Source organism: Sardina pilchardus, chromosome 1 (assembly GCF_963854185.1).
Source record: "Sardina pilchardus chromosome 1, fSarPil1.1, whole genome shotgun sequence".
Taxonomy (NCBI): domain Eukaryota; kingdom Metazoa; phylum Chordata; class Actinopteri; order Clupeiformes; family Clupeidae; genus Sardina; species Sardina pilchardus.
This window is the reverse complement of record NC_084994.1, coordinates 14,787,698-14,802,288: the sequence shown is the minus strand read 5'-3', so window position 1 is coordinate 14,802,288 and position 14,591 is coordinate 14,787,698. Positions and strand designations below refer to the sequence as shown.

General features: G+C 43.6%; 3 protein-coding genes across 4 annotated transcripts in view; all 3 read right to left on the bottom strand.

The window, feature by feature from the left end:
- The window catches only part of LOC134082552 (protein NLRC5-like), a 173,670-nt gene that overhangs the window by 18,161 nt on the left and 140,918 nt on the right, over nt 1–14,591 (bottom strand). The gene's annotated exons all lie outside the window — the stretch shown is intronic.
- Nucleotides 1–14,591, bottom strand: part of LOC134082606 (NLR family CARD domain-containing protein 3-like) — a 154,827-nt gene that overhangs the window by 98,171 nt on the left and 42,065 nt on the right. The window lies entirely within an intron of this gene.
- LOC134082844 (NACHT, LRR and PYD domains-containing protein 1b allele 5-like) overlaps nt 5,051–14,591 on the bottom strand; it is a 9,726-nt gene continuing 185 nt past the window's right edge. Inside the window, exons 1-6 of the mRNA XM_062538856.1 lie at nt 14,315–14,591; nt 12,306–12,479; nt 11,487–11,665; nt 8,469–8,631; nt 6,657–7,684; nt 5,051–6,490 (exon numbers count right to left, since the gene is read on the bottom strand). The exon at nt 14,315–14,591 is cut by the window's right edge and continues 185 nt beyond it. Of these exons, the coding sequence (XP_062394840.1) occupies nt 6,225–6,490; nt 6,657–7,684; nt 8,469–8,631; nt 11,487–11,665; nt 12,306–12,406 (1,737 nt within the window). The 5' untranslated portion in view covers nt 12,407–12,479; nt 14,315–14,591 and the 3' untranslated portion in view covers nt 5,051–6,224. The remainder of the gene's footprint in view (nt 6,491–6,656; nt 7,685–8,468; nt 8,632–11,486; nt 11,666–12,305; nt 12,480–14,314) is intronic.

Below are 14,591 nucleotides of genomic sequence, written 5' to 3'. Positions count from 1 at the left end.
GAGCCAATAAGGCACTGGGGCCCCTGCACTGGCTCTTGGAGAAGAGTGGCAACAGACATGTGGACATGGAGAGGGAGAGCAGCTGGACCGAGCTGCTGAGGAAGGTGCAGGAGGTGCTGAGGAGGTGCTGATGAAGGTCCAGGAGGAGGTGCTGATGAAGGTGCAGGAGGTGCTGATGAAGGTGCAGGAGGTGCTGATGAAGGTGCAGGAGGAGGTGCTGAGCAGGTGCTGATGAGGTGCTGATGAAGGTCCAGGAGGAGGTGCTGAGGAGGTGCTGATGAGGTGCTGATGAAGGTCCAGGAGGAGGTGCTGATGAAGGTGCAGGAGGTGCTGAGCAGGTGCTGATGAAGGTGCAGGAGGTGCTGAGGAGGTGCTGATGAGGTGCTGATGAAGGTCCAGGAGGAGGTGCTGATGAAGGTGCAGGAGGTGCTGCTGAGGAGGTGCTGATGAAGGTGCAGGAGGTGCTGATGAAGGTCCAGGAGGTGCTGAGGAGGTGCTCTTTATGGGAGGAAGGTGCAGGAGGTGCTGATGAAGGTGCAGGAGGAGCTGCTGAGGAGGTGCTGATGAAGGTCCAGGAGGAGCTGCTGAGCAGGTGCTGAGGAAGGTCCAGGAGGTGCTGAGGAGGTGCTGAGGAGGTGCTGATGAAGGTCCAGGAGGAGGTGCTGATGAAGGTGCAGGAGGTGCTGAGCAGGTGCTGATGAAGGTGCAGGAGGTGCTGAGCAGGTGCTGATGAAGGTGCAGGAGGTGCTGATGAAGGTGCAGGAGGAGCTGCTGAGGAGGTGCTGATGAAGGTGCAGGAGGTGCTGAGCAGGTGCTGAGGAAGGTCCAGGAGGTGCTGAGGAGGTGCTGATGAAGGTCCAGGAGGAGGTGCTGATGAAGGTCCAGGAGGTGCTGAGGAGGTGCTGATGAAGGTCCAGGAGGAGGTGCTGATGAAGGTGCAGGAGGTGCTGAGGAGGTGCTGATGAAGGTGCAGGAGGAGCTGCTGAGGAGGTGCTGAGGAAGGTCCAGGACCAGTGCTGGACCGAGCTGCTCTTTATGGGAGGGGAGTGGGAGGAGATGACCGGGCTGACATGGAGCTGCCCAAGAGCGTGGACACTCCACCACAGAGTGAGCAGGGCGTGGACACTCCAGCACAGAGTGAGCAGCACAGAGTGAGCAGGGCGTGGACACTCCAGCACAGAGTGAGCAGGGCGTGGACACTCCAGCACAGAGTGAGCAGGGCGTTGACACTCCAGCACAGAGTGAGCAGGGCGTGGACACTCCAGCACAGAGTGAGCAGGGAATGGACACAGAGTATTTGAACAGAGTCACTGGTCATTCACCAGAAACCCCAAATCACCTGTGCCCTTCATGTGTGTGTGACAGGAGGGAGACATGTTTTATGTGTGTGCGTGTGTGTGTGTGTGTGTGTGTGTGTGTGTGTGTGACCAGAGGGAGACATGTTTTAAGTGTGTGCGTGTGTGTGTGTCTTTATGTCATTGGATGTTCATTCACTAAGCCTTGGCAGGGACGTTTTTGTTGGTTACACACACAGTGTATATTATAGGCGACCTGACACTGTATCTCTCTCTCCTCACCTTCCTCTCCCCTCTTCTTCTGCAGGCGCAGTGAAGCCCCGTCTCTCTGTTCGGCGAACGTCACCACCCTCCTCCTCCTCCCCTCGGACTCTGCCCTTCTCTCTCCAGCATCTCCACCCCCCTGCCCAGAACCTGGAGCCAAGCAGTTTAGTTTTGCTTTACTCCTTTTATGTCTGAGGGAATGAAAGAAAATCCTCCTTCACATTGTCCTTTTTTGGAAGTGAGCATTGACTTGGTGTACACTTCTATATTAGTCTAAAACATTGGTGTGTGTGAGGGACTGTAACTGTACGATGTGACTGACTGATTAAACTGAGTGTGTGCTTGCATGTACACAACGTTGAAGAGCAAAACAATGTTGTACACTGTACACACTACACAAGTGTGTGTGTGTGTGTGTGTGTGTGTGTGTGTCTGTAATTTTGCTTGCTAAAAATGTCCTGTTTGATTGTGTGTGTGTGCATAATGTTGCATGCACAGGATGGTCTAAGGTGTGTGTGTGTGTGTGTGTGTGTGTGATGGTACGTAAAAGAAGCCCTTCTGTCCTGCAGTGTCGATTCCCTCCTTTCTTTACAAGCGGATGTCTCATTTGACCTTTTTATGTTTTTGCCCCTTTTTCCCCCTTGAGTTCCAAGAAGTCATGCTGTTATATAAATATATATATATATATATATATATATATATATATATTGTACGCTTGTTTTTTTACTTTTTACTGCTTGTTTTTAAGAACTTCACAATAGAAGAGGATATACAGACTTCTCATCAGACAGATTTGTACATTGGGCTCTGTGTGTGTGTTCTTGAATAGATTTAAAGTACTCAACTGCCAGTTTAATATTCATTAAAGGGAAACTATGCAGGTTTGGCTATTTCATCAACCTTTTCGTTTTCACTCGTTTTACGCTTGCAGATTTCTCTGCAAAGCTTTCCCCTACAGCTTTAGTGTGTATATTTAACAAAACTCCTCAATCGGTCAGTCTGCCTTTTCACGAGCATGATGGCGAGGCTGGAGAGTTTCTGTCCCGGTGGCACAAACTTACATGCGTTGTTTTCCCGCTCAGAGGCGCTAGGGGAAAGCGAGACCGCAGTCATTCGACCCAAAATAGTTCAGGCAAATCAAGCTAAAGAAAACGTGCATAGTTCACCTTTAAACACTGGTGAGCATTACACTGCTGGTCGAGCTGAATCCCATTTCAAGTCATTCTGAACAGATCTCTGAATCTCTATGGCAAGTTGCATTGTAAGTTGGCTCTGGAGTAGCAAAGACCAAAGTGTGCCGTCTTCACCTACTGAAGATCACAGTTTTGTCCTCTGCCTTCGAGTGGATACTGTGAAGTGCAAAACGTCTGCATTTCCAGTTTCTTCATCCCTGCAAGAATTTAACAGGTGCGATGATTCAAGATCCCCATGTTATTTTCCCATAGAAAAAATCTCAAGATACCGGATCTCCTTATTTGGGCGGAGATGGTAGCTTTTTTGTAGGTGAACTTCAGAGGTCTATTGGGGGCTGAGGGCACGTGAACAGTTAGAGCCTCTCCCTCCTATACACTGCTAACATAACTATAGCAACCTACAGTACTGTATACTGTGGTGCCTTGTGGCCTCTTGGAGTCTTCTGTCTGTCCTGTTCTACCCCGTCTCTCTTTCTTCAGCGTCACTGGACTCAACTGGACTCTGAACTCATTCTGCTTCTGCAGGTGATCCTCATCATTACACCATTAGACTCTCATTCAGTCTCCCATTATCAGTTGGGCTGAACTCCGACTCCTTCTACTCTGCACACACCAGCCAGTGCAGCTACTCGCCACTGCCATCTAGTGTTGAGACTGAAAATGGCATCTCATATGTTTAAGGGGAGATGAGTGTTGTGTGGGTAGATAGCAGCTGTATGAAGAATGAACTGGTTGGTTTAATGACTTCATTATTGAAGACTTAATGGTTTAAGACATGACTCTTGCTTGACTCCTTGCATTTGGCTTGACAATAAACTATCCTTTGGGGTCCATTTAAAAAAAAAAAATTAAAAAAATCTCAGAACTAAGTTAAGCTTCTATGTTTGTCTAAAATGTTTCTCTCTGACCAGCCAGACTCACATTTGCTGCCGCTAGGTGCATCTAGGTTTCTAGGCTACGTTTCTCCTTCACTGCATGGAAAAGATTGGTCTAGACTACTTATTAATTTTAGATTATGTTGATATAACATACATGCATCTTCATCCTTATACTGAAAAAATCTGGATGTTATTTATCATTCGGCCTTGCGGGTCATAACTTGTGCTACTGCAATTTGAAATGGTTCAGTACAGTGAACATCACTGTACCTCAGAGGGAAAAGTCATGTTTTAATTTTCATTGCAAAAGCATTGATTATACTTAAACTGAAAACTGTTTGCATCGCTATTACCTAAAAACTGCAGTTATTGCACTGGAAACTGCATGGAAATAACTTAATAGGTGGCTACAAAGGATTATTACCATAACATTACTGTATATCAAAATACTATAGAAATTACCACCTTAATGAATGCTGTTTGCATTGCTATTACCTAGAAACAGCAGAGTAATTGCACTAGAAACTGCATAGAAATTACTAAGTGGTAACAAGGGATTGTTACCGTGAAATTACATAGAAATTACCATACAATTACCACCTAATTAGCGAGCCGTAATGTAGTGTTACCGAGGTTTCCCCCGCAGACCTGATGGCTTTTCACTTGATGTCTGACATGACTGTTGTGACGTTCCTCTCTATTTCTGGCAGACTGCTACTGCGGAGCCTTGGCTGGCTGTAGACAGCAGGGTGCTTGAATGCTCACTACTTACATTCATGCACACACTCATGTACACCAACGTTTTATGTAAGAAATGTATAGCATGGGTCCCCATCATATAGAAACTGCCGGATGCTAACTGGACATAGAGTTGACGTAATTCACATAATAATAGTAATAATAATTTTGTATTGTTAAATCCTCAAAATATCCAGGTCCACCTAAATGGCAAAGACCCAGATCCCAAATCCCCTTGACTTACTTTTGTGTTATCAATATATTTATTTGTTATAATGTCATATGTGTTTGTCTCCTTTTTATGTGTTCGGTCTATATGCGCCTGGCTAGTAACACTGACAACTTGACAGAGGTTTTCTTGATGCCTTTTGTTAAACTGATGGCTGACACCTGACTGATATATACAAACACAATAAAGCACATAACACCTTTTTGTCAACTTTACACGCTAAATACATACATTTCTCTTTGAAGGCATAGCGATGAATAGCCTAATGTCTCACTGAATCAGTAGAACAGGGCTGGTAATTGTGTGTGATTGTGTGTGATGTGTGTGAATTGTGTGTGATGTAGCAAGAAAGTCACAACTCCATAGTTTTATATTTGCCAATATTTACTCAAGATGTTTTAACATAGAATACAATATAGAAAATACAACTATTTTACATTTGTTTTTCAGGCATTGATGATCAATCAGAGTTTAAACCACAAATCAGTATTTCTCAAAATTCGCATTTCTATTTCTACTCCTCTCTCACCTGTAGGGGGCACATATACAACAAACTGAAGGACAGTCAAAGGAAACACGTGGTTCTCACCTCAAATATCACAAACACTTTCAGAAAAGCTCTATCCCATTGTTTACAATATTTAAAAATATAAAAATGCCAGGGCGCACCTGTTAAGTAACATTTCAGAAACAGTTGGTATTACAGAATGAATTCAGAGTAAACTAGAGCACAATATAATAGAATGGAGTATAATGAAGATGACATTCAACTCTAATTTTATAGTCCACACCAACCAGTGCACTACACAAATGCCCCACTGACAATATTGACTTCTTCCTGCAGGCCAAGGTCTTCAGCTATCTGATTCTTTGAGCAGGGAGAGCATGATGTCACACGCTGTGTCTCCCTTTTTCAGCACCATGTTGATGAGGGAGGTCACCTGGTCCTGCAGCACACTGGTCCTCTGCAGGATTACTTTTTTTTCCAATACTGATCAACACCTGATGGGATTCAAGTCTTGACCGCGGATCTTTCAGCCCTATCACATTGTTTATAATACTGAGTAGGCTACTAATCAGCAGCATTCCAGCAACAGGTTGTGGTTTTCCTAAATGAATTCAGTGAATTAGAGAACAATAATAGAATGGAGATGGATGATGTGCATCAGTGACATGGCTGACATCATGGAGTATAATGATGATGACATGACCATTCAAGTCTTTTCTCATTTAAGAGTCCTCACCAATGCACCACACACATTTTATTTTATATTTCATTTTTTAACTAAATGTGTGTTTCTTTTTTACTTACTCTCTGCATTTTTGCACTTTACTGTGAAGCACTTTGGTGCGGCTCAGCCGTCTGTAAATCGTGCTATAGAAATAAACTTGACTTTGACTTTGACAAATGTCCTACTGACAGTATAGGAAGGTTTCATCCTACAGGCCAAGACATGTAGTTATCTAATTATTTGAGCAGGCAGAGCATGATACCACATGTATTTCAGAAACAGTGGTTTTACAGAATGAATTCAGAGTGAATTAGACAGCAATGTAATAGAATGGAGTACATTCAACTCTTTTCTAATTTCATAGACCTCACCAACCATGCAGTATCGATTTCTTCCTACAGGCCAAGGTCTTCAGAAAGGTAGCCATCTAATTCTTTGAGAAGGCAGAGCATGACACCACAGGCTTTGTCTCCCTTTCTCAGCACCATGTTGATGAGGGAGGTCACCTGGTCCTGCAGCACACTGGTCTTCTGCAGGATGTTTTGTACTTCCGTACTGTGCAACACAGGAGGCTGATGGGATTCAAGTCTTAAAACCAGACATTTCAGTACACCTTCTGATGTCCTCTCGATGATATCAGGCCTAATACAGGACAGTCGATCTAGGAAGAGATAATCAAGGCTTTAAAATCATCTACTGCTGCTATGCTCTACCCAGAACATCAACACAATAAAATAAGGTAAAATAAGTATTTACTGCTATTTCAAATGACTTTTTAGTATTATACACAGACAGTGGTAAAAAAGGTTATGAGTTGAGTGGTGCACCTTGGTGTGACATGGAGGCCATGTTCCCTTCTTCCTCTTTGGCCCTGGCAGCTCTGCTCGTGTGAGCCGCTTCTCTGGGGATCACGCTTCGGGAACGTCCGGATACTGCTGAGGGAATTTCATGACAGGGTGCCACATCTCCAGTTTCACCATATTCAAAACTTTCCAGTGTAGCTTTCCATATGGACTGTCCTTCACTGATCAGCTCCAAATCAAAACAGTCATCTGCTTTATCAACGACCAACCGGAATAAGTCTGGAGGTCTAATGTATTTCAGGGTGATCTCTGATGGGGAACTTTTAGCATGGCTGGCAGATGACTTCAAGCTAAACTTTGTGTGCATCCAAATGGACATATCCGGTCGATGTGTTTTGATCTTCTTAGCATCGTGTGTCTCTCGTAAATCCTCTTCTACCGCCTGAATCATGGATGCATCCCGCGGCACGACATATGTGAGCAGAACCAGGGGTGTCACTCTGGTCCGGTAGATTAATACGTCCAGATGGGCTTTCATTGGAATTCCGATTTTCACCAGGAGTTCAGTCAGTGAGAAGGAGGGCTTGAGGAGCTTTGCATGGAAGCGGGTCAGCTCACATTTCTCTAGAGTTACACTGCTGTCAACTCCATGCAGAACTCTCACAGCGTCTCTAAGAGAGGAATCTGAACCTTCCAGACAGGCAAAATGGGGCAGATGAGCCTCCAACAGTTCACCTGAGAGCACTTTGATGTCCATCAAGGGACCAATTGGTTCATATTGCAGTATGGCAAGCTCTGCTCCGTATACATGGGGGTCACTTAAGTGATACTTTAGAGAGACTTCAACCGCACACACCCAGCGCAAACCAGACGCTGTGCACTCAAAACTTCCTGGTGGAGAGCTGTGTGTATACACTGGCACTCCTGTCTCCATGGAAACAGAGGGTTCCATCAGGATCCAGTGGGAAGTGTCTTCTACATCTTCACAGGATTTGCAGCAGTTTGGTCGTCTGTCATACATACACTGAGTTTCACCAGCCGAAATGTCCAACCTTTAAACGAGTAGATCATCATCATCATCATCATCATCATCATCATCAATACTTATTCAGGAGTCAGGACACAAGAAAACACTCCATAGCACAATACAACCATATAAACTAAAACGCCAGTGGTTTTGAGGTGAACCTGACCGCACTCATTGCAGGATTTACTCATTGTGTTGAAATGATGCTGTTGGGTGATTCATCAGGTGGCTGATGATGGTGTTCCCAACTATACAACAACTGCATTAAATGTTTGCCAAATAAAGAGCTTCCACCGAAAACATCTGCATTCATACCACCCACAATAAAGACAAGTCAATGCATTTAGGTATTTAGATATTCATCGTCAGATCGTCACCAATCACTCATTGAGTTTAAAATAATGACATATTTATCACCACAATTAAACTCAATTCCTATGGCCCAATCACCATCCAGTCTAACCATATTAACCAGCTGATCATATCTGTAATGCCATAGCACTGCAACACCACCAGTTATTTTACCATCCTGGGATCTTTAGTTAGGTCATTTTTACATAGCTTTTGTCCTCAGATAATCCTCTATTAGTAAACAGCCATCAAACTGACTCGATTACAGGCAAATGCTTAAATCCCTCTAAATGAATGACACTTTAAAGTTATGGTGACTGCAAAGAAATTGCATTAGCACAACCACCAGTAAACTATGGCTACATTGGAGTAATGCAGTGCCTGTGATCAAGCACGGATTCATAATGATCATAAAACCTTTTTAAATGAATGTATTCTATAAATCTAAACCTTCTTACTCAGCCATATCTCCAGACAGTCCTCTCACATCTGTCCTCCGGTCAGGATTGTCTACAGAATCCAAATCCTCTTGGTCCAGAACAGTGTTTTCTGAGGAATCTTCCCTGATGACTTCAGACCCACGTGAAACACTTGGCAGCTCTGGATTAAACACTTCAACAACTGTGAAAATAAAAGGCATAAAAAGGCACATCTCAATAAGATATATAAAAGATAAATGGCTGAAATGTGCTCAGTGCTCCACCACCCCCATAACGTCTACACTGACGCTACTTTTGGCAATTTAGACTCGAGAGGCTCAGTCAGCTATTCAGTGATGTTGGAAATGAGAGGTCTGGCCACACCTTTCCCCAACCCCCCAATAGTTTAGTTCATGATGTATCTCTGTGACTGATGAAACAAATCAATGTAAATTTCAATCAGCACTCCCACCGTAACACAGTTCAATCAGCACTCCCACCATAACTCAGTTCAATCAGCACTCCCACCATAACACAGTTCAATCAGCACTCCCACCATAACACAGTTCAATCAGCACTCCCACCATAACACAGTTCAATCAGCACTCACACCATAACACAGTTCAATCAGCACTCCCACCATAACACAGTTCAATCAGCACTCCCACCATAACATACTATGTACTGCGGGTGCTGCAGGGGGCCATGCAGGGGGGGCTTTCTTGTGAGAGTGAAACTTGGCTGAAGCCTGCACTCTCTGGGTGTAAATATAAAATAATAAAGTTGACTGTCATTCTCTTCCTCCATTTTCATTACAGCTTAAGTAATGCTTCCATGGCCTAGTGATGTTCAAAATGAGTCTGATTAGAACAATCAACCGTTGATTTACGGTTATGGTTGAAAATTGATGGTGGATCAACTACTGAAAGAATGACAAAAATGAAAAAATATCATTGAATCAACATTGTATTACGGTTGGGTTGATTAAGTCTATGGACTTATTTGTAACGGTCCAGAACTTTCTGTCAGCCAGCACACCACTCTGACTGCTTCACTTCCAACCTGTTCAGCTTTCCTCTTAGCTTGTGGTAAGTTTTGTGGTAACTTTACTGCTAAATGGTAGCAGTAAAATGTATGCATGGTACAGTATGTGCTGGTGAATCATAACTCATCATAACTCTTTTGCACTAAGCCCAGCGGTAACCACAACAAAAATCTTTAGAACCAAGAGCAGCGTAGCGGTGAGTGAAACTATAGAACTATGCGGCATACTGTATGTGTCATACTACTTACAACTTTTGTACGATTCATGTCTTCCAGTTGCTACTCGGCAGTATGACAGAAAATATACACAGCAGTACTTCAGTGACATCATACAAAACTGCCCATGTTACACCCCTCGGCGTACAGGAGGATTAAAGAAAATCTAACTGTAGGTGAATTTCTTAAATTGCTGTTTGCAGGTGCTTTGTAGTACTGTCTGCTCTGCAAAAAGTTCCATTGTGATGAGTGTTGTCTCTGCTTCTCTCCCACAGTGTCATCTTCACATGGAGCCCTGGTTGCAGCCGTTTGTTTTTATCATTTAAATGTCAAGTTTTGTGTAGACATTAATTAAAGGAGAATTCCGGTGTGAAATTGAGCTTAACTGTACCGAAACATGTTAAGGTGTACTCACACGTGTTTTAGACGCACTTTCACTCACCCCCAGCATTCCGAACTCCTCCGTTTTCAGCCTAGCTTACAGTAGGCTTGAATCTATTAGATTGGGCATTACGTAGCCTATGCAGGTAAATCGCTATTTTTAAACCATTAAAAAGGTTCCAAGTAACTCCACACTGCATTGGTAGACTTCTGAGGGTCCTGACATTTAAAACGATATACTGAGAACTTTGGAAATGCACAGGAAGTTTATTAAAAAAAAGACTGTTTACAAGCAGTGCCTTCATAGAATCTCTTCGCTGGGCGCCATCTTGGAATCAAGTCGCGATAAGCCGACTGACGAGCACGAACGAACAGGAAGGACAGGGGAACATATTGCTAAAGTAATTCCATAGGAAATATATAGTTATACTGTCTACATGAGCATGATGAGTAACAAAGCTCAAAATGTTTGCAATATGTCCCCCTGTCTTTCCTGTTCGTTTGTGCTCGTCAGTCGACTTATCGCGACTTCACCACAAGATGGCGCCCAGCGGAGAGATTCTATGAAGGTACTGCTTGAATAAACAGTCTTTTTTAATACATTTCCTGTGCACTTCCAAAGTTCTAAGTATCTCGTTTTAAATGTCAGGACCCTCAGAAGTCAACCAATGCAGTGTGGAGTTACTTGGAACCTTTTTAATGGTTTAAAAATAGCTATTTAGCTGCATAGGCTACGTAATGCCCAATCTAATAGATTCAAGCCTACTGTAAGCTAGGCTGAAAACGGAGGAGTTCGGAATGCTGGGGGTGAGTGAAAGTGCGTCTAAAACACGTGTGAGTACACCTTAACATGTTTCGGTACAGTTAAGCTCAATTTCACACCGGAATTCTCCTTTAACTAAACCTGAATGTAAAAACCAAACCCTCTAGTCCTATTTTGTTCAGTGATTCATATATTAATTATATTAATATTAATCTAGTATAGCTTTTAGATAATGGTTGAACCATATTGATTCAGTAACATTATTTCAATATAAAATCAACTGAAATTTAAATGTAGATTAGATGATGGCTGAATCACCATTGATTCAATGTCAATATGGTTGATTCAACACAAAACAGAGGGGATACTTTCAATATCATTTCAACGTCAGGCTTCAGCGTAGTTTCAATATTTCTGCCGAACCATATTTCAACGTTGATTCAACTGAATTTTGCTATCTGTGGGAACTGAGATGAAGAGATAATGACAGGACTGGATGACCGTAACTCCCATTGAGAAAAACAACACCCATTGAGTAAAGACAAGCACAGTGGAGACCTGTCCTATACTGTAAGTGTCTTCTATATCACACTTATTTATATGCAGTGTGAACACATGTGTCATGTTGAATACAATGGGATGGATTAATTCACCTCCATATATTTGTATATGTTTACAGTTTGGATGTTTCTTCAGTTCAGAGAGCAGCTGCTGTGCTGAGGGTCCAGGCTGATTCCCCCACAGATAGAGATGTCTGAGCGTTGATGGGTTTGATCTCAGTGCTGATGCTAAAGTTCTGAAACCTTCATCTGTTATACTGCAGTTTGAGAAGCTGTAGGAGGAAGAAGGAAACACATCATTAGATCAGCTGAATGTAAATATAAATCAACTTTCTCAGCCAAGTGTACTTGTGCATACAAGGAATTTAGTCTCTGCATTTATCCCGTCCGTGAATTAGTGAACACACTGAGCACACAGTGAGGTGAAGCACACACTAACTTCACGGAGCAGTGAGCTGCCTTGCTACAGCTGCCCCCTGAAGGACACAGACACCCGTTTTGTGTGTGTGTGTGTGTGTGTGTGTGTGTGTGTGTGTGTGTGTGTGTGTGTGTGTGTGTGTGTGTGTGTGTGTGTGTGTGTGTGTGTGTGTGTGTGTGCGTGTGTTTGTATGCCATGTTCTTGTTAAAAAAGAAAATCCGATAACACATTGGGGCACTGGGAGCACTGGCCATTACTGCAGCTACTCCCTTTCATGTGAATGAATGTTGTGTGGTGTGTGTGAGAGACAGAGAGAGAGATAGAGAGAGAGAGAGAGATCAAGAAAAAGGCAGAGATAAGAGGTGTTTGAAGTAATGTAAAGTAAAGTAATGATTTCATTTGAATGAATACAAATGTGTGTTTTTGAGTAAAGTTTCAATATTCACTGTCAAATTCACTGATAACAACTCAGTATTTGGTCTTGTGATACTCACCCTAGTTTCTCCAGTTTACTGTTGGGATCCTCCAGAAGAGAAGAAAGATGCTTCACTCCTGAGTCTGTTGCTTTACTCCCTCTCAGAAATAGCTCTCTCATGTGTGAGGGGTTTGATCTCAGTGCTGATGCAAGATCTGTGAAACCTTCCTCTCCAATACTGCAGTTGATCAGGCTGCAAAGAGAAGTAGGAGAAATACTTCATCTTAATTTCCATAACAATCAAATAGTACTATGAATAGAACATGGCTGTGTGGACAAATAATATGTGCACTGGGGTGCGGATGAGAGAGGTGGTAGTGCAGTGGTTCAGGAGCTGGGCTAGCGTGCAGTAGCCTGAAAGTTGCTGGGTCAATTCCCGGCTTCCAGCATTGTGCCCTTGAGCAAGACACTTAACCCCAAGTTGCTCCAGTCACTATATGTAATCCGATGTAATATAGTCGACATACTGCATGTAAGTCACTTTGGATGAAAAAAGTGTCTAAATGTAATCTACTGAAATTATTTTTACTCATGACTCAACAGTAACCCTTTATATGTGAATAAGCATGGAGTGTGTGTGTGTGTGTGTGTGTGTGTGTGTGTGTGTGTGTGTGTGTGTGTGTGTGTGTGTGTGTGTGTGTGTGTGTGTGTGAGTGAGTGAGAGAGTGCTGCTGGCCAGTGAATGTTTAGGAAAACCAAGCCATATCATCATACATGGAAAACTGTGTGTGTGTGTGTGTGTGTGTGAGAGAGAGAGGGCGTGAGTGTGAGTGTGACCAGTGAAAGCCATATCATCATACATGTGGGAACAAATGCCCTGAGAACACAACAAGAACATGTTGCAGAGTCTGTCAGAAGCAACAGAGACATTTCCCACGTGTTTGTGTATTTGTATGTGTGTGTGTGCGTATGTGTGTGAGTGTGTGAGTGTGTGAGAGAGAGAGAGTGTGCTGCTGTCCAAAGCAACAGAGACGTTTCCCACGTCCATAATAGTCATCTCCACCATCCTGCCCAGAGCCCACTTCCACCCAGACACCATGAAGAAGGTGAACGCCACCATCTCCCGTGGATGTGCCCTCATGCCAAACGCCCACCTGGCACACCACCCAATGCTCGGCCTACACAGCCTGCATGACCATGTCCACCTCCGCAAAGATGCCATCAGTGTTTTCACGCTGAAACGTTGAAAGATGTTGCTTTTGGTGGAAGTCCAAATAGCAAAGCAACCACAGCCTCCCAACACAGCAGACCATCCCCTCCTGGACTCCATTACAAACATCATCCCACATCCAGGCACCAGGCAAACGACACCCTGCAGCCGTGGACCCTGCGCCTCAACAGCCAACACACGAGAGGCCCGCGACTCAACACTGCACACCCCCGAGGCAACAGCATGCTCCCCAGCCTAGAGAGCCCCGCGACCTGGCACAGACACCCCACACAAAAGAAGCATCCTGAGTAGCAGCAGAGGAATCCCATGCCGCCACAGCAACATCCGGTGAGCCATTCCCAGGAGCAGCTGCACCAACACCCACCAGCACACAGACACCGGGGTAGCCACCCCAGGCCGAGGGTGCCTGCAGCAGGGAGCAGCTCCACCACAGGCAGCCATCATGACCTCCAAACACCCCATGGTAGGCCAGAGCAGCAGGAGCAGCCTACATACGCAACTGTGCTGAGAGGCTCATGCAACACCAGCAGCACTAAACTAGCAGAGATCAGAGATCTGCTGGACATCATATGCACACGGCTTATGGACCAGCCATGAGTCATACCAAAACTATTCATTATAGCTAGTTATGAACAGCAACCATAACAACAACACAATAATAGTCAATATTTTAGCAATATGTGTAGGTAGGTATATCTATCTATCTATCTATCTATCTATCTATCTATCTCTCTATCTATATGTATATATAAAGATACACACATGTATGACAGTATAACTGATAAGGATAGGTTTAACTCATCTTAGAGGTCCATGAAACGTGTTAAAAATGTGTTAAATCATTACTGGTACATTACTTATGTGATGGAATCCTGAAACAATTCCACTGTGGAATATCCAGGGCATTCAAAACACAGATATGATAATCCTCCAAGAAACATGGCGCTAGACTGATGAGGTGACTCTCTGTCCCACAGGATACTGTGAAATAGCCATTTCCTCCAGAAAACACAGAAAAGTCACATGTGGAAGAGATTCAGGAGGCATTATTTAGATTAAATTAGATGTAGCCGAATACATTACTATAATCAAAAAAAGAAGAATCACATATCTGGCTTATAATCAATACAAAAC